This window comes from Toxotes jaculatrix, chromosome 8 (assembly GCF_017976425.1).
Source record: "Toxotes jaculatrix isolate fToxJac2 chromosome 8, fToxJac2.pri, whole genome shotgun sequence".
Lineage (NCBI taxonomy): Eukaryota > Metazoa > Chordata > Actinopteri > Toxotidae > Toxotes > Toxotes jaculatrix.
Window position 1 is genome coordinate 2,401,790 of NC_054401.1, and position 23,169 is coordinate 2,424,958.

Here is a 23,169-nt window from a genome sequence, read left to right on the forward strand (position 1 = left end):
TTCCCATTTGAAAGTACCGTTCAGCTCAGTTTTAGACAGAAAATTGTTTTTACCCCAGAGTAATTTAAATATACTACTTATCCAAGTGTGCATAATGTTTAGATGGCAGTAAAATAAGCAGAAATACCCAATCACTGCGTGTCAGTGTAGTAATTGTATTTAGAACCACAGACTATATATAAGGCGTCATTTGGTATCGGTTTCTTCCAGTCGTCATGAATGCAGCACCTGAACCCGGCAGCCATGGCAACATATGGCGGCAGCCAGCTGACTGTAGGAGTCATGCAAACATTTACGTGAACAACTTTCTCGGCGTTTGTTTGAGAGATAAGGTAGGTTAAACTCATAATTAGACAAGTTGTTGTAACTACTGTGTCAAGCGCTCGACGGGTAACTTTGGCAAGATCAAAGTCAAAGTTTCACAGTCGAAAAAAAGACCGAGCGTCAACCGCAGTTAAGTTGATAACTTAGCTAGCAGGCTAACTAAGCTGCTAGTTTGTGACTTTAACGCATATTTATGGTAAGTAAGTTGCGTTCTCGTGATGTGAACCACAGTAAGTTTGCGGGTAACCGGGTTATACCACAGTTCGGTTGGTTGCGGGCTTAACGCGAGCGTAAGTGGTTCACGACCATGTCCGGGGAACGTTCGCCTTTGCCAGCCGACGGGAACGGCCTGCTCCGCGGGAGCCGCACAAGATCTTACGGCAGTTTGGTCCGGTCTGCGCTTTCTCCCGTTCGCCAGAGACGCATTGAACACAAAATTCAGCCAGGAGAGACACTGCAAGGCCTCGCCCTGAAATATGGAGTGTCTGTAAGTATGAACCAGATGGCTTTTAACAGTCACCTCTGCAACTATTTCAGTTAGTTTCATTTCTTTGTAATTCAGTAATTCTCTTACAGATGGAGCAAATCAAAAGAGCGAACAGGCTGTACACCAATGACTCAATATTCCTGAAGAAATCTTTGTCAATCCCTGTGCTGTCAAACTTGGATGACTGCAGTAACAGGGTGGATTTGGCTGAAGAGGAGAGTGGAAAAGACAATTCTGGCTGTGCTCCTGCTCAAAATGGGCACTCAGAGAGCTCCTCTGGGAATATGGAAGATGATGGCAAAGGAAGGGCATCAGACCTTAGTCCAGTGGATTTTTTGAAAAGACTGGATGACTTGATAAACCAGTCCAAGCAGGCTGCTGCGAAAGGATGCCAGGATGCAGAGAAAAGGTATGACTCCATGGCTGTCACTGCTTGCTTGTTTGTGGGTCAAAAACACAGAGGACTGACCATTTTGGATTCGTTTCATACTTGATGTAAATCATGTCATTGTAACTAGTGCACGAAATTGTCAGCTTGTGTCTCCTTTAGTTTCTGAGATGTGAAGGTTTAAAAAAAAAAAAAAAAAAAAAAGGGGGGGGGGGGTCATGGTCCAAATAAACAAATGCTGCTAATAAATTGCAAACTTTAAGTTTTTACTTTTAAACTATTTATGCCACATGCAAAAATTTTCAGGAATTGTTCTACTCTCTTAGATGTCTTTAACTTCTAAAATGGTTGGCCTGCAGTTGCATATTTGCCAAGTTATGACTTGCTGAAAATTGTCTTATCCATGTATGACAGTCTACCCTATACACAGTCATACCACTGAAAAGAGGATGTTTTAATTAGTGAATGCTCAAAACATTAAGTAGGTACCTTGAACCAAACTCTATTTCTTGAAGTAGCATGGTTTTCACAGGTTTGGGTGTTTGTTTTCTTCATAGTTCACAGGCTTGCTTTGTGAGTCATATGTCTTCAGACTTACTGTATCTTTTCATCCGTTTATTCTTCACAGGGTTGCCGCCCTAGAAGCAGCTTGCACCAGCAGGACATCAGACTGGCGGCCTCTTACAAGGTCGCAGAGTGTCATTTCATCTTCCAGAATGCAGCAGCAGGCAGCACATAGGGCAGTACCGCTCACAGTCACCAAACTCACCAAGAAACTGAGAGACAGGGAAGATGAGATCTTTGAGCTGTGACATGTTGTTGTTTTTTTTTTCTGCTTTCTCACTTTGATCATTAAAAAAAACTTCCCCAGAAAGAGGATTGGCCTCCCAGACAATAGAGCATTACAGACAAAGGAATAGATTTCTTGTGATCCCACTGCTGCTGTATGAACTTTGAAGCTTAAAAGTCTTTTCATAATGCCATCGAATAGAGATCTTGTCATGGGAAGTTAGAGTCTTTAAAGAAGTCTTTTTAAATGAATATTCCATTCTTGTAGCCTCATTATTTATTTGTTGAGATATAGTGTAGGTTAGGAAAGTCTTCATATGACCCACAGCTGTGTTTTCACATGCAGGAAATCAGAGCATGAAATGTTAAAAATGGGAATTTGCAGTCACATGTTGGTTTGGTCATATGACTGTTCGTATGGTCAACTCAACACGTGGCTGTGTGTAGTGCTACCTCACAGCCTCATAATACAAAGTTTTTCTGACTAAAACCTTTGGTATGTGAAGTACATGAATCACGTTCACTGTAAAATTATGAGCACAAAAGTGGATCTTTGTCTGTCCCTGCTGAAGACTTTAAATTCTGATGTAGCCAAAGTTAACTGAAAAAGAAAGAAAAAGAGACGTGTTTTTAGAATATATTTTGACAGCAGTATTTTTATTGTTTGTTATGGACACATTTTTGAATCATTTAAGTTTTGTATAGTTCATTTTAAAATAAAAGTTTTGATCCCATGTGTAGGTTCAGGTCTAAATATGTTTGTCCACACTTGTCTTGAAGGGATGAGCACTCTTGGACCTCAAAAAGGTAACTCCAGAGACTTACTCTCATTAGTACTTGATCTTTAAAAACAGCTTTTTGTAACTGACTTTTCTCCATGTTATTGTGTACACACAGGAAAATTGCATGGCACTTTAACACTGCATTATAATATTTGATGATGGTATGATGTGGAATCTCCTGTCAGGACCTGACTTTCCCTTGTCCACTGAAATTCAATGTCTTTATCATAGAAAACCAAAGAATAACACCTTGATCTCAGCCAAAGACCGTGATCCGTTCCTCAGAAAAACATGAATTATGGGATTAACATTCAAGCTCGCACAGTCAACGCTATTTAAGTGTGGTGATGCTTTGAAACATGTTTTGGAACTGCAAAGTATTGGTGGGAGTAATTGTCCACTGTGAGGTTATTTGCTTTCTTATTGGATGTATTGTCTTCTGGATGCTTCAGTAAATGCTGTACATTTTTGTTGCTGATGCACCATCTTGACCACCAGATGGCACTGCTGTATCACAGTGGCATTGTTCCCCGACAGGCTATGCAATCTGTCCAGATGTTTTCTCGCCTCCTCGCCATAATACACATCAGTAGTAATGAATGAAACATTTCAACGTTAAATTATTAAACATTGGATGACATTTCGTTATCTAATAAAATGGCTGATATTATATAAACCAGTTTATATTCAAGTTTGGTTTTTGTGAATTTTGTCTGAAAAGACAAGTATATATCACAATTATACAGTATAAATCACCTCCAAACATTTAAAAAACAAAAACAAAAAAACAAAAAACTGAGGAATGACTCAACCAACTTTATTTTTATCCCACATGTTCTTTGAGAACGATGGGGCAGCAGTTTTGTTCTCAAACTACCTGTCTTACGTTACCAGTCCTCAGAAACAGTAAGACAAATTTTGTCCAACAGTCCAGAGTCTTAGGTGAGTCTGCCTGTAGATCTCCCAGTGTCTGACTGACATTTGTTGTTTCTCTGTCATATTGTTCCTTCCTCCACCAGTTTGTTGAGTCCTTTGCAGATCTTGGTGAGGTTGGGTCGGAAGGGGCCGTTGGGGTCGTACAGTTTGGTCAGGAGCTCCGGGTCAGAGTAATGGTTGAAGACGTGGTTGATGCGACCGTGAGATTTAGGGGTGAGGTGCGCGTTGACCAGCTTCAGCAGCAGATCCCTGCAGCTCGTCAGGAGTTCTGACATCACTGTCTTGTCGAAGGTAAAGTCCACCTGCACCAGTGAGGAGACACGTTTTTGATAGAGAAGTGACACATTTTTCATACAAGTAAATATCCAATATACTGCATACAGGAGCAAACTCATTTATTATGGAATAATGAAGTCCTTTAAAAGAAAAATGAATAAAATAAATACACTTAAATACAGCTACATACAGTTTTTAGATGGTGGAACCTTTTATTCTGACAGTTTTCCTTGTAGTTGTCATTCTGATGTAATATAAAATCATAGTGTGATAATGGCCTGTTTAAGTTCTAGCGTATCAGGTGAAAGTGGAGATGTAAACAGGCAGTAGAATTAGTTACCTAGTGTGTAGTTGAACTAACATAAAAGCACTTCATGGAAAGTATGAGCCACGTTTAGTACACGCTGACTCTTAAATACAGAACTGTTACTCACTGTTTACTGTTTTGTTTTTTTATCACGTTTTAATTAACTTATTTTACATTTTGTCCCTAAACAATTAGTTTACCGGTCTTTGTTCCTATGTTATTTGTTTATCTGTATTAAATTGCAAAAATTCTTGACAGAGTTTATTACATTAGTCTCAGATCAGTGAATAACAAGTTCCTGAGTCTGACATCTGGCTTTAGAAAACATGCACATTTCCTGCACATTAGAAACTTAGTAAGAGGAAATGTACCTCGTAGAAGCTGATAGCAGTCATAGCCCCTTGGTGCAGCTTTTTCTTAAATTCTTGGGCCACTCCCAGCTCTTCTTTGTTGAAACGGTTGTTTTTGAACAGCACCCCAATCTTCACCGCAATCTTGATCAGGTCTTTGATGACTTTCTGAGCCTCCGTTTTATTTCCAGAGTACTCTTTAGAGATGCGGTACAGTTCATCCAGTATCTCACTGGTGGTGTCATCGATGAACATTTGCACAGAGCTTTTGTTGGCCATGGTGCTGAGGATCTTCTTCTGTGCCTTCAAGGCCATGTCCTTGGAGCTGAAGGCGTCCATGGTTGGCTGAATTGTCAGGAAAAAGACAAAAACATTTTAATGACAGTATCGGTGAAAAAAGACCTTGGAAATAATAAGGTCATTCACCTGTTTTATTATCCAAATAAGTATTTTACTGCTCTTTTTGAGAATATTTAAATGCGTGCGTAGAGGAAGACAGTAATTAAAACTGAAGAAATGAACTTCTTGCTCACATTGTTCAACATGACATTGAATATAATATAATACTCAAAGAAGAAAGATTGAACTTTACTATTCTGTCTTTCTTTGAGTTGGTTGATTGCTCACTGGTGTGCATGATGTAGTTTGTATTTTACATATGTTTGGATTTTTCTTTTCCTGCAGCCATGAAAGATTCCCTGTCACTGTCCGTACCTGGTAATAGTCAAAGTACAGGAATAAGTACACTTCTTCCTTTTAAGATGAGTGCTTGCTCAGTTAAAAAAAAAAAAAAGAAGGTATTTATAGTCATATCTTTAAAAGAACAGGAAGAGCAACATTTTCACACCTTGCCGTTCGGCACAAATTCAGTCTTTTCCTGCCAGCCTGTGAGTAACTCCAGTGGAGTAGGTGGAGGTTGAGTGCCATGTTCAAGGGCAAATGGTTTGTTGTTGTGGAGGCTGGGGAGGGCAACACATGTTCACCTCTCTTATCCAAAATTCCTAGATCATCTGGGGATTTGAACTGACGACCCTCCGGCCATTACTGTGACTCTCTAATCTTCAGGGTGCCATCCACCCTGAGGCCTTATCATCAAAGTACATTTCAGTGTTTCCAGTATTAATAATTCAAACTTAAATATTTCACCACTTACAAAAATACAAGGGACATCCCCATAGTGCTAAATCAAAACAACACTTAAAATACATCATATTCTGTTCAATTTGAAACAACCACTCTTATGTAATGTTAGTTGCAGTGTTTGTTTTTGTATCTGACATGGACATATGATGCCAAAAGGGAAAAGTACCATGGAAGAGACTCCACAGAGGCTTTTAATTTCTCCACTGAGATTTTAGCCACACCTAGCATCCATCACAGAGAACCCTCTGGGAGGTCATCAACATGCATACAGCACGCTATGACAGAACTACAAAATCCACTGTTTATCTTTGATTGTCAACACAGTTTGAATTAATTCCTTTTTAATTCAGTTTAATTTTCCCCTAATCTCTAACATGAAAGCAGATTTGGAGTGGATCATTAACAGAGGAAAACTACATTTGCATTTTATTTGGCTGATGTTCTTATTAGAGAGGTGTGTAAAAGCATAGAAGCATAGTGAGGTTAAATTCCCTCATCAGCCAAACAACAAATAAAGATTGAAAGGATCAAAGTAATATGACTCTTACAACAGAAGAAGCAAAATAGTGTCCTTGTAGAATTCTTGTGCTTGACAGAGAAGTCGTAGTTAAATCTCCAATACCTCACACCTCACCTTAATGCTGAGTATTTTTCCATAAGAACAGAATCGAGCAAAGACATACAGTATTTTTAGCATGCATCAGTGCCATTGAAACAGCTGTGTATCCTCCCGTACTTCCTGTGCCATTTGACCTCACATTCTCACACATTTACACGATCGTAATGTACGAACAGGCCTGGAATTCAAACAACAGTCACTGAGTCTCTTTCATTGTAATTTTCACTTCTGTGGCCTGTGTGGACAAGTATTTGAGAGGTGCAGGTAGGCTGCATAGCTGAGGCAGGTCCATGCCTGCTGTTTGCAGATTGCATCAGTGGTGGGGCAAGAACAGAACGTGAGCACCCTGAACCCAATGACTGTTTTAATTACTGGCCCAGGGTCTGCTGCTGGGAAAAGAGCAAGAGCGACTCTGTTACTGAAACATCTTGTGCATTAGCAACAGCATATTGTCCATAAGCTGTCAGTTAAACGACTGCCTGACGGCGGCTTTAATGTGTTTCTGTCGTGCCTGTTTGTGCTTATTAGACAGTGTTATTGAAATGATGGTGTTCTCATTGTCCAGCTTCAGTGATGCTCAGTCAGCACTGTGAGCAAACGACTCGGCGGCTCACCGATAAATGAAAAAGCGGTCCAGTCGCGTTAATGATCATATCATGCAAATAGGCAGCGCTTGCTGTGACTCTCCGCAATCCCGACTGCTACATCCATAATGAGCAAACAGCCACTTTTATAGCATGTCTCACTAGGTGCTGTTGTACATGAACAACCATTCATTTTGAACAAGTGTCACATTTCTAATAGCTGGCTTTGTTACAAAAGCTTCAGGTTCCCTGTGGGGAATTAAAGAACATTCATTAGATTAATTTCCCTTAACGGTGATAATGGAAGTGGAGCAGCGTGATAGCTATTTCAGATTCATGCTTCAATCTCATTTATTTGCTAAAAAGACTACAGGGATTTGAGGGACGTGCATGGTGTGTAGTCATCAGCCAGAGTTCTGCACAGTGAAATGTAGCTCCCACAGCTGGAGACTGCTTGTCACTTGGCTTTTTGTGCATCTGCATTGTTTATTTTTATGCAGATCCATTGGGGGGGGGGGGGGAGTTGAGGCTGTTTGGAGAGCATTAAAACACTTCTGTGTTACAGCAGCACATTGCCATGAAACCACTTTTCTGTAATGGACGTCATTCAGTCGGTCACATCAAGGGCGCTTTCAATGTTGAGCATCAATTTTCTGGTACAGATGGACTGAAGAGGGCCTTTAAGCGTCGGTTTGTTGTTGACATACACCAGGGAGTGACTGCATTACATGTTCAAGTGTTTGTTTCCCTCCCAAATGCCTGCTGGAATTGACAAGCACCTGTATACTGTGTGAGATATAATACTGTCAGGAGAACAAAATGAAAACTAACGAGAGCAGAGGTGGCGCTGTTAGAGTAGAGATGGTGGTATTTTGCTTCAGACTTACTGTTACACCAGGTAGAGAGGAATCTTTAAATATTAGGTTAATGGACAGTCAAAGAGAGAGTGACGATCGGTGGAGTCCAAGCAGGCGGGAGAGGTAAATATTTAGCATTCCTCAGATGACTTCAGCATCGAGCCTCAGTGTTTGTGTGCACGTATGAACTTGTGTGCATGTAGATGTGCATTTCTGAGTAAAAGTGGTTTTTGCACTCATGTATTTTTGCGAATAAAAAGGATTTATTGAATATTTGGTTTATTTTTGCCCCTGCCCTGAAGCCCCAATGAAAATGTGCCTTGCACTGTTATTAGAGTGCAGCAGGGGCCTCATTACTATGAGCTCGACAGATAGACAACCTCACTGACGTTCATCGCCGGGCCTGGGTTTGGGTCGAGTTGGTTGTAGCTGGTGAGACTGAGAGGAGGGGGTTAGGTCTCTTTTAGCTGCCTGCAGCCTTTGATCAGTTTGAACAATGAGAATGTTCCAGAAAAAAAAAACACACAGAAAAGCCATACCAGTCAATCAGATGAAAACAAGGAGGCCTTTGTTGAAAGGTCATCACTGAGCTACAAGGGTGTTTGTATTGACCTGGCAGAAACTTTTATTTTCTCCTGGTAATGAACTCGGAGAACAGAGTAACAGTAAAACTACGGGGCCTGTGTGTCCTCACACAGCAGCTTTCTGTGAGAGATGAGTACTGTACCAGGATGAAATGTCACTTCCGTTGCGTGTTTTCATCTGAGGACAACAGAGCTCTAGGCTCAGATGTGTAGATCTTATTTTTGCACTTCAGCTCCGTGTGTAACTTGTCGCTCTGAATGTTATCATATTGAATTCCTTATGCAAGTTTGACAGGATGGAGTTGGTTTCGTATTTGGTTTACTAACTTCCTTCTTCATTTGACAAATCTTTTAGACAAAAAAAAAACTCCATAAACCCGTCATTAATGGTCAAGAAACCATTTTGAAATCCTAAAGAAGTACATATTGCAGTTTCTCTTTCAACATTGCACAACTCTTCTGAATGGTCATTGCTCAAGTCTGCCACCCATCTGCGATGCCTCAAAAGGGAAGCGAAACAGACAGCAGTTGGCTAAACGGTGGGGTGTCATCACTAAAGGCCCACAGCTTGTATGTGTCCCTTGTATCTCGACTCCAGTGCAAGTGTCATCTCAGCCTTTCGCAGTCTTTGGCCAAACATGCTTTAAATCAAAGTAGGCCTGTGAGGAAGGGAAAGTCCATTGCCTCGAGATTTGAGTTGAGCAACTCCCAGCCTGTGCAAACACAAGTGTGAGCTCTACATCTGTGCATGTCACTGTACTTGTTCCAGCATAACTGCGAGCGTACAAGCATATCTCCCAGCTCGCGCTCAAGATGGGGAAGTGGAGAGTCACAAAATTAGTTCCAGCCATCCCTCTGAGTGTGTCTGTGCTGGGCGCCAGCGACTAATACTCTTAATTTTTCCAAGAACAAAAAATGGAGACATAACACTAATCTAGGCCCCAGAGGACCCTTTTACTGGCACATGAACAAGGCAGAAGTGTCTTACCTGTGTGCGTGTGTGCTGAGTCCCCCTCCCTCCTTGTCTGTGGCAGATATCTCTCTCTCCCTCTGCTCTGTATGTCAGGTTGACAGCACAGGCCGGTTGATTTAACAAGATCCCTTCATCTTAACCACGAACAGAAGCAAAAACCCCCCGGGAAAAAAAACAGCCCTCCTGCAGCGCCTCTGTCACTGCCACACTGTCTTAAGATAATGTTGAGTTGTACTTCCTTGAGGAACTAAATTGCTATGACACACCCCTCAGCCTGTCTCTCTCTCTCTCTCTCTCTCTCTCTCTCTCTCTCTCTCTCTCTCTAACCTATCTTGCGTTTCCCTCTGAAATTCAAATTCAGACTCTTCGGTAAAAACCACAGTATTTCTCTCTTGCCCTCACTCATCACTCTTTGGCACTCTCTCTGAATCTGCCTGTCTCTCCCCCTGCTCTCTCAGTATTGCTGACGTTGTGCCTCTGCTTGTTCTGACAAGTGAAAACCCTAGAAAGAATTTAGCAATAATCCAGTGGATGCAGCCTGTTGAAAGGGGAGCGGCTTAACCCCCCTTTTTGTGTTCACCTTCGCTGGAATGTGTCTCCTGTCAGTGCCACTGAGCACCGTGTCCCTCCCCATGTGTGTCTTGTTCAAGGTAGAGTCAAAACAATGACTATCGAGGAGTGTGTCTCAGTCTGATGCACGTGTGCAGTCACAGCTCCGCGACTGATCGGAAAAACTTAACGTTTACCAACCTGCGATGTTTTTGATATGACGTTTATTGACTAAGAGCAGTGCTATGATACATAACACCACCTCTAGCTTGTGTGTGAATTATCTGCCTCTCATAGCTGCTTGTTGTGTTTTAAATGTTTAGTCTGTAAAATGACAGGATTGTAATGTATGCATCTTCGAATATTTTTTATCACTCTGCACATGCTTAAATTTCTACCTTATTTACTTGTTTTTAATACCAACAAAGAAGTGATGCTTCGTTTCAGGTCTGTTTTTTATAGTTGAGATGAAAGACACTAACTTGATCTAGCTGACTGAATCCGAGAAACTGACATTACAGTGGTATAATTCAGAGCACCTTGTCCCTGATAAATAATGTATAAAGTCCTTCCCATTAAAGCAGTGGTTTGATTGTAGTCACAGCACAGGCTAATAAAAAGTGACGGTAAACATCCATCTTATGAATGAAGCTTTGTTTGAGCTGCTCGCCATAAAACTTGTCAACCTTCCTAAAATCTAATCTGAGTGAGTGAAATATAACTACAGATGAGGGTAATAAAGGACATAACCCAGAGTAACCAATATTGAGCGTGTTATTGTTAACAACAGAGCACAGCTGCAGCAAACGTGTCCGCCAGTCCGAAGTCATGAATTCACTGATTCATTTAGAATCAGGAAGTGTCTCCTGATTCCAACGCAGCGTGTTTATCTGTAGGTTTATCTGAATGGCTACCAGCTGTGCTGAAGGGCTGTTGGCTGAATCACAGGCCATTCAAAAAGGCCCGTCCAATGAACGCTCGCAAATGTTAATCGTTGTCAGATGTTGGGTTAAAGGTCACGCTGAGACCCAGCTGGACTGAGAGGAGTGCCTGGACAGGACACCAGCCCACCAGAGAGCACTGGAAACCGAAACACACCTGCGTCTTTGTTTTGCCTCCCACTCAGCCCCTCTGCAAGAAATTAACAAGAGTAAAGTCATGGTAAACTTTGTAACTGCAGAATGAGGTCTGTCACCATGGCAACAGACAGGAAGTAGTGCTTAAGCGGTTTCCTGATGGCTTCCTCTTTATCATGTAATGACATCTCACAAGGAAACATCAGCAGAGAGCGCTCAGCCGAATATCTGTGTTTGAGTGTGTGCATGCTTGCATGTGTTTGTGCATATGAGTGAGCGCTGCGAAGGAGCTCGTCCTCAGATGAGCTCTTACACGCTTCACCTTCGCACTGTACACAGCTTACTCATTCGCCTCTTTTGGTTATGAGATAATAAGAGGAACTTCAATTATGTCACTTATCTTTCATTAAAAGATCACATAGACCTTCCAGCCTCTAACCTTACACACACACACACACACACAAACATACAGTCACTCACATAATGGCAGTGTGTTATCAGCAGATGACTAAGACAGGAATAACTAACCTCATAACCACTAAGGTCAGGGAATTGCGCCTGAAGATTTGGAGCCTGAATTGGATGGAGGATTTGGTGAGCTTAGGTGCTTTCTGCGCTCGTGATGTCTTTCCCGCTCGCAGTGTGATAAGATAGATGGTGAGCACAGATCGAGATGAACAGATGCTGGTTCAGGGGAGGCCTGAGATTTAATTTGATCAGTCTGCAGCTAATAGTGATTCATTTTCTCCCCGTGGCATGATCAGATATAAAACCTTTCCATCTCACTTGTTTTTTTTTTTTTTTTTTTTGGATATGAAGAACCTCAGGGATCCAGGGATTAACTCACTTATTGTTCACAGTCCCTGATTTATTAACTAATTAATTTATTCATTAATTTGTGGTTATCCTATCGCCTCCTAGTGGCTGTTTAAAGGCATGGCACACATCCGCTCTGCAGCTCTGTGGACCTGTGTGAGCTGTGATGCTTTTTCTTCATTTTTTTTATGTTCAAACAGGCCACAAGCCACCAGCAGGTGAATTTCAGGTAAATGGTGGGCTTTCTGAAACCACCAACCACTTTAACCGGTAGATTAGTGTCATGACCTAATTAAAAAAAAAACCATGACAGTTTTAGTGCCTGTACATACAGTTTTATATAAATAAACACTATCATACAGTGAAACAAATACAGTCACATACAGACAGTAGAACCAGAACTCTTTAAGACAGTGTGGTGAAGGTCTAGCCAAATGCCTTTTTAATACTTAATTACCATACGCCTAGTTTAAACAAAATAAAATACAACCTCTGGTGATGTCTACTCTCAGTGAATTAAATGAAGTATCCATAGACTTTGTTTTCCCTGTTCATGTGGAGGCTCCTGCCTCAGTTAGATACCACATAAGCCCTGTCACAAAACGGCTTACTTTAATTTTCCAAAACATCCTGTAATTTGTTGTCATTACACGTTTGAACATGTAGCAGTAAGAGCAGTGACTCCATGGATTGCTGGTAGAGCTGTAAAATAATACAGCTAATAGCATAAAGAAAATCAGAAATAAGCTCATTGTCATGGTTGTCATTACATGTAGTACAATTTTTTTAAGTTCTCTGTTCCTCTATGCGTGTGTTGTTTGTGTGTAGAGGATGTTGTACTTCCTTTTTTTTTTTTAACAGTCAGTAGAAGGAAGGCATGTTGTGAAACCTGTAAAATTCTCAGTATTCATGGAGGAGAAATAACTGTTTTTTTTAAAAAGTACTTTCTCATTATACCAAACGCTACGCTTTGTTGCAGGAAATCAAAGAAACAAAGGAACAACATGCGGGTTTGCTCCGTTTGATGTTTTCCAGTGTGGAGGATTTTTTTAAATTATCAAGCACTTGCTGCCATAAACGTAATAAACCGTAATGTAAGTGGACTTTAGGGGGAAATGTGTAAAAGTTATAGTGTTGGTCTTTAGTTTTAGTAGCCAGGTAACTCTTATTTTACTCAAAATGTCACAAAAGCCTAAATCTGTCACAACTGCTTGACATGCAGTGCTATTCAACGTGACTGAAAACACTGAAATGCCTGCTTTGTCTCGCCCCTGATTAAACTTCACACCCTCGTTGTGTGTTGGCGTCGTCTTGTATTTTTACACTACGGCCATCTTCTCACAGAATGGAGCAGGCGGCGCTGCGCATTGGCAGGTTGGCGGGCAGCTTGGCGTACTGCTGCCTGAAGCTGTTTCTCTTGTTGTTGAGTAAAGGACCTGGGTTTTCCAGCCCGTCAGGGGGCGGTGAAGACTCTGGCATTGCATTTCCCTGGGGCACATCCAACTTGGCCCCCTTGTTGTTCTTAGTCTTTTTGGCTTTCTCCTTCTCCTGAGGCTCGGCTGAAATGGTGGGGGGCTCGTTGGAGGCCTCAGGTGGGGGCAGGGTGTCCAGGGGGAGGTCGCTGGGGCTTGGCTTTCCTTCTGCTTGCTCCTCGCTGCTGGTGATGTGGAGGTTGGAGGCCATGCGCTTGGCATTGGTGCTTGTGGAACTAGTGAAATTACACATTAGCTGAATTCACCACGATTCACATGATGTACTCACACAGTCTGAAATCATACATTTTGATATTTGGCCCCACGGATGACAGTCGTAAAGATCTTAGTCTCTGGGACATGAGGGCTGTGTTTTTAGTGCAGTGCTGTTTTTGTCTCACAATTTTTTGCGGTTCCATATGAGTGGAAAGTTTTGTTTTTGGTAGTCAGTGAGACTAAAGCATGTAAAACTGATGCTGTTGGGAGCAATGAGCACAGCTCTGAGTAAATCAACAGGGGGCATCCTGAGTCCACACTGTGTACTGTGTGTAGAGGAAAACCGATTCTTTGGTGCAGACTGCTCTGCTTTTGTCTACTCACCCATTAGAGCTCTTGTCCTCAGAGTCTTTCTGTTCACTGCTGTAGCGCAGCTCTGCCGGGGTCTTGAACGAAAGATCTTTCTTTCCTTTCAGCCAGTAGGTCTTCATGTAGCCTTTACCCTGTACGATATTATGAAGTTAAAGTGTTTTGATTAAAAAAAAAATGCAGTATAGACATATACTATACTGTATATAGAAATGGCAGAGACTAGCAAAACATGTGTGTCAGGGTCAGGGTCAGGGCTGATATTAACCTCTCACCTTTACGAAGATTTTGCCCCTCTCCTCAATGATATAGGGCTCATGTTCCAGGTGGTCTTTGGTGGTCTGACTGATGTGTATCTGCATGCCCTGCTCAGACAGACGCACATACAGAAAAACTACTGCTAAAGCTTAGTATTGAAACCTTCTTAAATCATCAAAGGGAAGTTAAAACATTCAGAGTTCAATCAGAGTTCTTCCCTTCTGGAGATCTGTAGTAAGGAAATTAAGCCTGTACCCACTGCCTCCTTTTCAATTTATTTTCTGTTCATCACAGACCAGATTTCCCACACAACATGACATTATCTTCTATTACTGTAACTAATGGAAAGCATATGAAGTGATTAGCCTGTTGCATTAACTTAAAAAGCAGCATACTCAGTGGCATCATTAAACAGAAAATGGTTTTCTATAGTGATCTACATGAATTCAAATTCGAAGGAAGCCCTGAATGTTATTGCAGTTATTTATACAATTGCCGTGGGTTATTTAGCACATTCGGCTGAGCGCTGGATTGTTAAATATGTTAGTGTAGTCACCACTCCATTGCTCTCCATCCTTGAGGCTGTGTTCACTGTGTCGCCAAACAGACAGTAGCGAGGCATCTTCAGACCTACGACGCCAGCCACCACCATACCTGAGTGAATACCTTAGAGAAGAAAAAGCAGTTTATGGAACCAAACAGGAGCTGATTTCTGTATGAGCTGCCTGAATTTTGCCAGTGTTTTTATAGACGTGGCTTACATTTAATTGTTTAACTCTAACTTAACACTGTTTTAAATTCTAAGATTGTCATAAGCACTTGAGAGTGACAACAGGGTCATAACTTCTAGCCAGTCTAATTGGGAAAATTAGATGTCATTGGCCAGTGTCAACTTCAGGTCAGCGACCCCTTGTGACCGTAGGAAATGAATTTATTGATCTGTAAACTTCTGGTTGGTTGAAGGAAAATCCTTCTCTTGTGTCCCAAAGTCTCAAAATTATATTTTAGGGGCTGTTACCTAAAAGTCGTTTGGTGGACAAAACCCTCAACTTGGAAGTAACTGTAGTTCATATACTGTGTACTACTACTGATAAGCGGCAACAGTCAAATGCCAAAGCATCAATGGTGCCTTATCACCACTGAGCCACTGAAGCACCACACAGCTGTGCTGCTCACCGACTCGGATCTGGATGTTATCCCCGGTGGAGGGGTCTTTCAGGTGGTCGATGGAGCTCAGCATGTCCAGAGCCATGTCACAGATGTGGTGCGCGTGAAAGGTGGTCTTGTTGGGCACGCCTGCCACCACCATATAGGCATCACGGATCGTCTCCACCTAGACAGAAAGACAGGAATTTGTCTTTTTTTTTTTTTTTTTATGAACAAGAATTTCAGATTAATTTTAAAACACATCGTGACTTTAAGAAAAGCCATTTTCCTTTTTTTGCATGTTAATCAACTTTATTGTGATTTAGATTTCAGTAAATTACATTAAATTCCATTTTAGTGTTCTGACTGTTTGTTTTAGAGGTTTTCCATCCTGACATGAAAGAAACTAGAAGAAGAACGTCGAAGATAAACCTCAAAACACACATGACAGTTGAAACTAACTGAATCCCATGCAGATGCAGCTGGCTGTGCTGCTTTCTTGGTCTCACCTTGTAGACGTTGTGCTTCTCGCTGAGCGTGTCAAAGACGATGTAGATCTCGTTGAGCATGTCCACCACCTGCATGGGTGTGATGTGGATGCAGATCTCATTAAACTTGACGACGTCGCTGAACAAGATGGTCACATCTGGGAAGACCTGGAACGTAAAGTTAGAATAGTTACACACACAGCAAACACGGGTGCACTCACTGTGACTCTAGATGTGTTTGTCAGTCAGTTTATCTTTATCTAGTTTCACATGTTGTGGGTCTGCAGGTGATTCCTGTGGAGAGGGTGCTCTCTCTGTGAATGAGCTGGGTGCTGTGGTCACAGTGTCACATTAACTTGGGTAGCAGAAACTCCAAAACCATAAAAGAGCAGTTAGTGATTTGTCAGAACCTGACGCTCTGATATTTAGTGGCTTTGAAGTACTATTATCCTTGTTAACAAAAACCATTGGCTTGTACCTGGCACGTCTCCAGTGCAGTGATCCCCTTCCTGAGGCGGTCGGCCACAGCTTTAGGGATCATGGCGTACAGCAAAGAATCTCCTCTCTTCTTCTCTTCGTCCAGCTTCTTGATGATTTCCTGCAGCTGAGCATATTTTTGTTGCTCCTAGAGGATTAGAAACGGGACACAACAGTCCACAGTTAGTCTCACCTCTCTTAAAGCTAAAAAAAAAAAAATCCCTCTTTGCCTTTACTAATCCTTTTAATCCACATCTCTCCTGCATAGCTGAAGTGGATTTAATGGGTGAAATCAATAGGAGAGCAGAGCTTTCACCTGGGCTCACCTGGTCCGACTGCTTCATAGAGACCTGACAGTTCTTACAGTTTGTGCACTCAGTGTATCATATAATATGGATCTCTTTGAATCACAGTTATATAACAGTACATTTTATAGATAAAATGAACCAGCTAAAACTGCCCTGTTCCTGCTGCTCCTGTTGAACACCCGTCTGCTTTGTTAGCATGATGCTTTATCTCTGGAGACGAAGGGTTTAGTATTTTCCTTCACCTGATCGAGGGCCAGCTGCAGCTCAGCCGATTGCTGTGTCCCGGCCAAAATCAGCTCTCTGCTGGAGTCATGCAGGTTCAGATCATTCACGTATACTCCCATCTTTATCATGTCCTCCACTGTCTCTATGCTGCAGGGATAAGGAGAAATGAAGATATATTCACTGTAAAATGAAAGGAAAGCAAGATTATCATTTCAGTGATTAAAAACATTTGGTAGCATTCAGAATAATTAGCACTGGACAGGTAAGGTGTCAACACACACAGAAGAAGGCCAGGGTAGAGTATGGAAATGTGCTTGTTTACATTAGAAGTAAAATATTTACCCTAATCCTGGCTCATATAGAGGCTGCAGTAAAACAGGAAATTGCCTGTACTATAATGACTCGCATCAAGTCAGAAAATCCCACCAATGTATTTCTGCAGAATTAATTCCTTCAGTACAGAGACGTGCAGTAATCCTTCCACACTCACCACTCTGAACTCTCGAGTTTCTCTTTTCAACAGAACTTCTGTTCTCACGTAGTTTAATTCTGATTATCACACATTACTGTGTTTTCTCAATTAGGATGAATTTAATTGAATCTAACACTTACACAAGTACAAGTTTCACAACATAAAGGGACTACGTCCTCTGAACCGCTCAAAATGTTTGGGTGTGAAACATATGGAGGAAGTGTTGGGTTTTATCAACATTAACAGCAAACAGCAACTGCAAAGAGGAGCAGAGCAGCAAACAGGAAGGCTTCTTTCTTCACAAATGTACTTACAAAACAGGGGAAATTAGAAATATTCTGCACGCCTATCGCTAATAATAGCCCGCCTGAAATAAAGGTCTGTCCACACTCACTGTTTGTGTAGTAATACTTACCATTGTTTTCAATGTAGTTTTTTTCCCCAGATTGGTTTTTTGTGTGCAACAAAATTTGCTTTTTAAAACCGGTCAAAAATATTGGACCCATTTATTTTATGTAAAAAAAAAAAAAAGACACTTGACTCAAAAGAGAGGAAATTTCGACCTGTTTCAAAATAGACCAGCATAATTCAACCCGACTCAAAATACGGTTGATTCAAATGTCTCTAATACAGGAAGGACACAATGACACTGGCAGCAGCACAATGTGCCACCTGTTAATAAGCAGCTATATCTGAAAAGGGCAGAAATACCTGACTTTTTTTTTTCATAAACATCACAGTTCACACTCACCTGAAAAGCCATGTTTACCACATGATATGACCGAATTGAATCTTAAAAAAACAAAACAAAACAAAACAATATGGACCTAGCCCAACTCTAGTGGATATTTAAAGACCTGTAGTTCTGATTCAGTACCATTAAAACATAGTCAAACCACAGACTCTGGTCTTACATGGGTGTTCCCAGGAAGATGAGGGAGTCCCACTGGGGGACATACTTCATCTGGCCCTTCAGATGGAGAGGCTTCTTAGGGGGCTCCCTCATGTCCTCAAAGATGGTCTCACTGCACTTTCCTGAGAATAATCATGAGGATCATGAGGTTTTCAAACTTTAAATAGGAAAGATGGTCAGCAGGACATAGGTTGTCTTAAAACAGCTGACCCCTTGCGCTCCTTCGTGAATGCAAGCGAAAAACTAACTAGCAAACTCAGGAATACTGTGTTTCAAAGGTTAAAGTGTAAAATGCTCTGACCGGTGACAGTCTGGAATGCCAGCAGTTCAATATCTTCCCCTCCAGAGTTGGCAGAGCTGTTGTATTGGGTGAGAGCGCTGCTGTATTCTTGGTCTGTGCCCTTCATCTCTTCCACTGCCTTTGGCTCTGACGGAGGGAGAGAAACAGTAGAAACAGTGAGTCAACCATGTGAGTTAACAAGGGCATAAATGTGTGAAGACAGTGCAGTGAATTACAATCACACAGTCAGGCAATAGCGGAGTAGCGATGTTCAACAAGAAGATATATGAAAAATTCATCACTGTATTATAAATTCTGTTTGTGTGCTTTCTGTATTATGTCCAAATCAAAATTAGTTCCATTCTTACATATAACATTAAAATAAAAATTGTGATTGTCGAATCCTCCTGAGATAATTACATCTTTAACGATATGCTTCCAATTAAATTCCTGACATGCAAAAAATAATTCTCTTTACAGTGTGAATTTAAAGATAGTTAAATGTGCTAGAACTGCAGCTGTTCATCACTGTTAAATGAACAATACTGGTTTGACCTCTCCATCAGTTTGATATTCATTTCTATTATCAATATTCTATTTAGCTCTGTCTGGATACAGTAACTATGGGCACACATGAGGGAGTGACTTGACGTTTTGTGATCCCATCCATTTGAAATTAACCCTTTTTATACATTATGCATTTGAAAAGAAGAAAAATGAAATAGAAAGACTGGTACCTCTTTCTTCTTCCCTCTTTGCTTTCTCGCTCTCTTCCTTTTCCTCTGGCTCCTCCTTGCTCAGTTTGGGGATGTTGACCTTCTGCTTGCTCTCCACCACCGCTTTAGACAACAGCTCAAACACGTTGTTTAAATGGGTGTAGATCTGATCGGGGAAGCAGAGAGATGTTTGTGGTATTAGGCAGTGATGACAAAACGAAGACGACTGGGTGTAGGAGTGACCAAAAAAAAAAAAAAAAAAACTCCTTTTGAACTCACATTATCCCAGCTGAACTCCAGCATGGGTCTGACCAGAGTGAACTCTTCATTGACCTTCTTGCCCTGGAGGTCAGAGAAGACCTCCTTGAGGCCGTCACCAATGCGGTACATGGTCATGTCTCGGCGGAAGATGACACTGAAGGGGAACATGTCAAAAAAGATACCTCGCTTCATCGGCAGCTTCTCGTAGCTCGGTGCTGTCTTCTGCTGGGGCATGCGGTGCTTGAAGGCCGCATTGTCAAAGTTCATCTTATAAACCTGGATGAGTAAAGAGAAGTTTATGGAACCTCTGAAATATAAGAAGTTTAAACTTCAAAAACCACAATAACTGATGTAATTGTACGTTTTTTCATAAGTTTGAACTTTTGAAAACTGTTATTTCACTTACAATTTCAAAAACAATCTCTGTGAGAAAGTATCCCCACTAAATATTCTCTTTTCTGTCTTTTCTTTCTTTCTGGAAAAAAAAAAGTTTTCTAGCAACTAGAACTGCAACTATCACTCAGTTTATTTGATAATCGATCGGCACAAAACCAGCAACTATTGTCAGCTGATGCTAGACAGTGTGGCAACAAGTACACAAGGCTTCACCTTTCATATTTTGTTCTGCTGTAAATTCTGAGTTTACCCAGAGTCCCAGGCCAGTAAACACTTATCTCCATCCAATAAACACTTGCTGTTTGAGTGTAAACAAGAATTCCACCTGGCGTCTCACTGAAGTTGATGGAATCATTTCCATGCTGATAGAACTGACACAGGGTCAAGGTCAGGCGCTCAGCAGCCCGGCCGATCCTTGACCTGAGCCCGAGTACATACCACATATGTCATTTTCTCGGTTTCCTCTTTCGACAGGATTTCCACTTCGATGTCTGTGTTGTAGAATTGTCGTCCCACTTGAGAAAGCTGCCCTGCAGGAGCCAGTAACACACACACACACACTGGTCATGGATGTGTGGAGGTCAGTTTTGCTTAGAAGTGATTCAGTCAAAATGGGCTTGTGTAAGGTTGATTTCAGAGCAAACTGCAGTGCTAAGTAGAATCACTGACTTTGCCTGGATAGATTAACCGTGCCTGATGGTGTGACGACTGCCTTGTCCTCATTGACCAAGTCAATTGTTTTACTTCTCAACCAAGGATAATGGACATGTACCCCCATATTGTACATGTATACACACTGTATATCTATTTTTGCCAATCTTTACTAAGAGAATCTACCTTTTTTTTTTAAGGAGAATGGCCAAAAAACACAAACTAATATGATAGAATAAGCTCAATCTGCTACCTGATATTCACGATATTTAATGTCTCAAATCGAATGCAATTAGCTTGAAACATACAGTACATTAAAGTCATTCTCCTTGACTTTTTCGTTAATTCAGTTCTACTGCTTACTGCTTTGTTAAACACAATCTCGTGTTCTGAAGGTGTTTTTTAACCTTTCCGTTAGCTGTAGGTTTCAGCTGATTGCACTGCAGTATGTACATTCATTTGCAGAGATAGGTAATTGTGAAATTGTCTAGCACAGTGAACATAATTTTACTTTTATACTGTCACCGTTTCATTTTCTGGTAAAGTAGCAGCGAGTGCGCAGTGCACTGAAACTCAAAAATAGGACATGCTGTTCACCGTGCGTTGCCTGTCTCAAGCAAGTTTCAGTTCTCTGGAAACTTTTATTTTTGTACTGTAATGAATGTAGACCTGTATCTGAAACTGCAGCATGTGTTGGAAAGTAATTTTAAGTAGGTCTGATTTGTAGTAAATGAGGTAAAACAAGTAAAAACAATTTGAACAATTGTTCAGTAATTTTTTTCTATATGCCATATTCATGTTCACATGAGGCTGAATCCTCTCCCAGCATGTAACGCAGAAACCCTCGCAAATACATGGGGGAAGATGTAAACTCTACAGCTTCCTGTCACTGCGGTAAACTGTCTAACACCCAGTGTTTCCCCCGGCTCTGCTTGTTGTTACCTTTGACAAACTGGGTGAAGCCCTTGCGGGTGCTGCGGTAGTGCAGGGTGAGGCTCGTTTCGCACTCCTCCTCCACGCAGAAACTCGGCGGCTGCACCTTGGGGAAGGAGAAGCGAAAGTACTCGTGCAGATTGTCCAGTTCGTTGATGAAGTCGCGCACGTTTCGCCCCAGCACCTGAAAAAGATGGAGGACATGGATATTTAAACAGTACACAAAAACTGTTGTTTATATAATATGAAAACTATTTCATTTTCAGAAGCTTTTTTTTATGTTGTCAGGATACTTAGTAGTTATGGAAGTAGTTTTTTAAAATCTGTTTTAATGTCTCTTTGGTGCTAAGCAATCATTGCGTTCATGTTTCTTCACTGCAACTTCCAAATATCACCTTTAGACTCCACTACACAGTAACAGCACATGCAGGGAAGTATTTTCACTCAGATTTTCTGTTCATGTTTCATTTTCTGTGAATATATGGAACATTTATTTCCCCTTAGGAAATTTCATTCGCACAAATATTTTGAAGGTGACGCCTTTTTACAGTTTCTGGTCAGCTATATTTAGAACCACTGAACCATTTCTTACTCCATTTATTCAGAAAAGTGAAACATACCACTTCCCATGTGCCAGAGGGCATTTTCCTGGGAAATACCTAAAAGACCAGGTGAGCTGGGTATGCAGTGAATCACCAATACATAACCAGTCATATTAAATCAGCCTGAGGACATTTATTTTTTGATCATGATATCACCTTCAGGATCCGCTCATATCCGTAGTTTCCAATCCTCTTCACCATATAGACCCCGAAGGCGTACATCAGCTCATCATGGGTCTTTCCCAGAACCTCGCCTGCTGCCTTTGCCAACCGAAGGATCAGGTTGTCACTGTAAAAAAAAGTTTATAGGGAGTTAAAAAAACCTGAATAGTTAGAATCAACCAAAATCAAGTGCAGGGATGAACACAACATCGTAATCGCTCTAAACACTAAAAACAATAATTTAACACTGTGTTAATGTTAATGACATTGTGTTCACCTTGTGCTAGTGCATTGTCACAGTTAACTACATCAACACGTTACAGCTGCAGACCGAAAATGTTAGATTCGTAAATAGAGCTTTGTCTGACCAAAGTATAAATATTTCTTGAATGCGACTGGCAGCACCTTACATGCAATTGTTTCAGGTTTCAGTGTGGTGCATTTGAATTTTGCAATAGTTTAACCACTGAAAAGCTGCTGTGCTGTTACATTTGTATGCTGTTATAGTTCTTGATATGTGTCTGGTGAGACCTTTGCCAAAAAATACAATCTGTTGCTGCTCAAGCATTGAAAACCTGAATTCGTGCACAGTATAATGGGGAAACACGATTGACAAAAAACAACCTACTTGTACATCTGATGTCTGACAAACTTGAGATGGGGTATCTCCGCTCGGTTCTCGATCAGTCTCCACACATCCTCTCCGTAGGATTCATTAATGTAATCGTTCACTGCTTCCAAATACAGGCCGTACATCTTCAGAGGGTTGGGAAACCTCCAGACTGCTGCCTACGTTAACTGCTTAGCTGAGGTGAGACCAGGGGAGAAACGACAGATCTGAAATCAGTCATCTCTGTTAGTGTCAACAGTTTAAAACAACACTGAAAAGAAGACATTTTGATTGTTAAAAAAAAAAAAATCTACATAGAAACTTAAGAAAGATATACTATTCAGTCCAAATGTTTTCAGTGAAAGAAATCATTA

The 23,169-nt window shown here is 41.2% G+C and overlaps 3 protein-coding genes across 3 annotated transcripts; 1 reads left to right on the plus strand and 2 right to left on the minus strand.

The window, feature by feature from the left end:
- The first annotated feature begins 157 nt into the window (after window positions 1–157).
- On the plus strand, window positions 158–2,722 carry lysmd1 (LysM, putative peptidoglycan-binding, domain containing 1). Its single transcript, XM_041045132.1, has 3 exons — window positions 158–811; window positions 901–1,220; window positions 1,828–2,722. Exons 1-3 carry the CDS (start codon window positions 632–634, stop codon window positions 2,009–2,011), a joined length of 684 nt encoding a protein of 227 aa, XP_040901066.1. The 5' UTR covers window positions 158–631; the 3' UTR covers window positions 2,012–2,722.
- Window positions 2,625–9,838, minus strand: tnfaip8l2b (tumor necrosis factor, alpha-induced protein 8-like 2b). The gene is made up of 3 exons (XM_041045133.1): window positions 9,415–9,838; window positions 4,661–4,984; window positions 2,625–4,008 (listed from the first exon to the last, which is right to left on the minus strand). The coding sequence occupies exons 2-3, from the start codon at window positions 4,976–4,978 to the stop codon at window positions 3,766–3,768; spliced, it is 561 nt and encodes a 186-aa protein (XP_040901067.1). The 5' UTR covers window positions 4,979–4,984; window positions 9,415–9,838; the 3' UTR covers window positions 2,625–3,765.
- A 2,827-nt stretch (window positions 9,839–12,665) lies between these two features.
- LOC121186209 (soluble guanylate cyclase 88E-like) lies at window positions 12,666–22,941 on the minus strand. Its single transcript, XM_041044887.1, has 16 exons — window positions 22,814–22,941; window positions 22,180–22,312; window positions 21,431–21,605; window positions 20,276–20,367; window positions 19,460–19,717; window positions 19,202–19,346; window positions 18,486–18,611; window positions 18,186–18,306; window positions 16,817–16,946; window positions 16,268–16,414; window positions 15,811–15,957; window positions 15,332–15,488; window positions 14,712–14,821; window positions 14,173–14,262; window positions 13,913–14,031; window positions 12,666–13,548 (listed from the first exon to the last, which is right to left on the minus strand). Exons 1-16 carry the CDS (start codon window positions 22,939–22,941, stop codon window positions 13,179–13,181), a joined length of 2,448 nt encoding a protein of 815 aa, XP_040900821.1. The 3' UTR covers window positions 12,666–13,178.
- Between the last annotated feature and the right edge of the window lie 228 nt (window positions 22,942–23,169).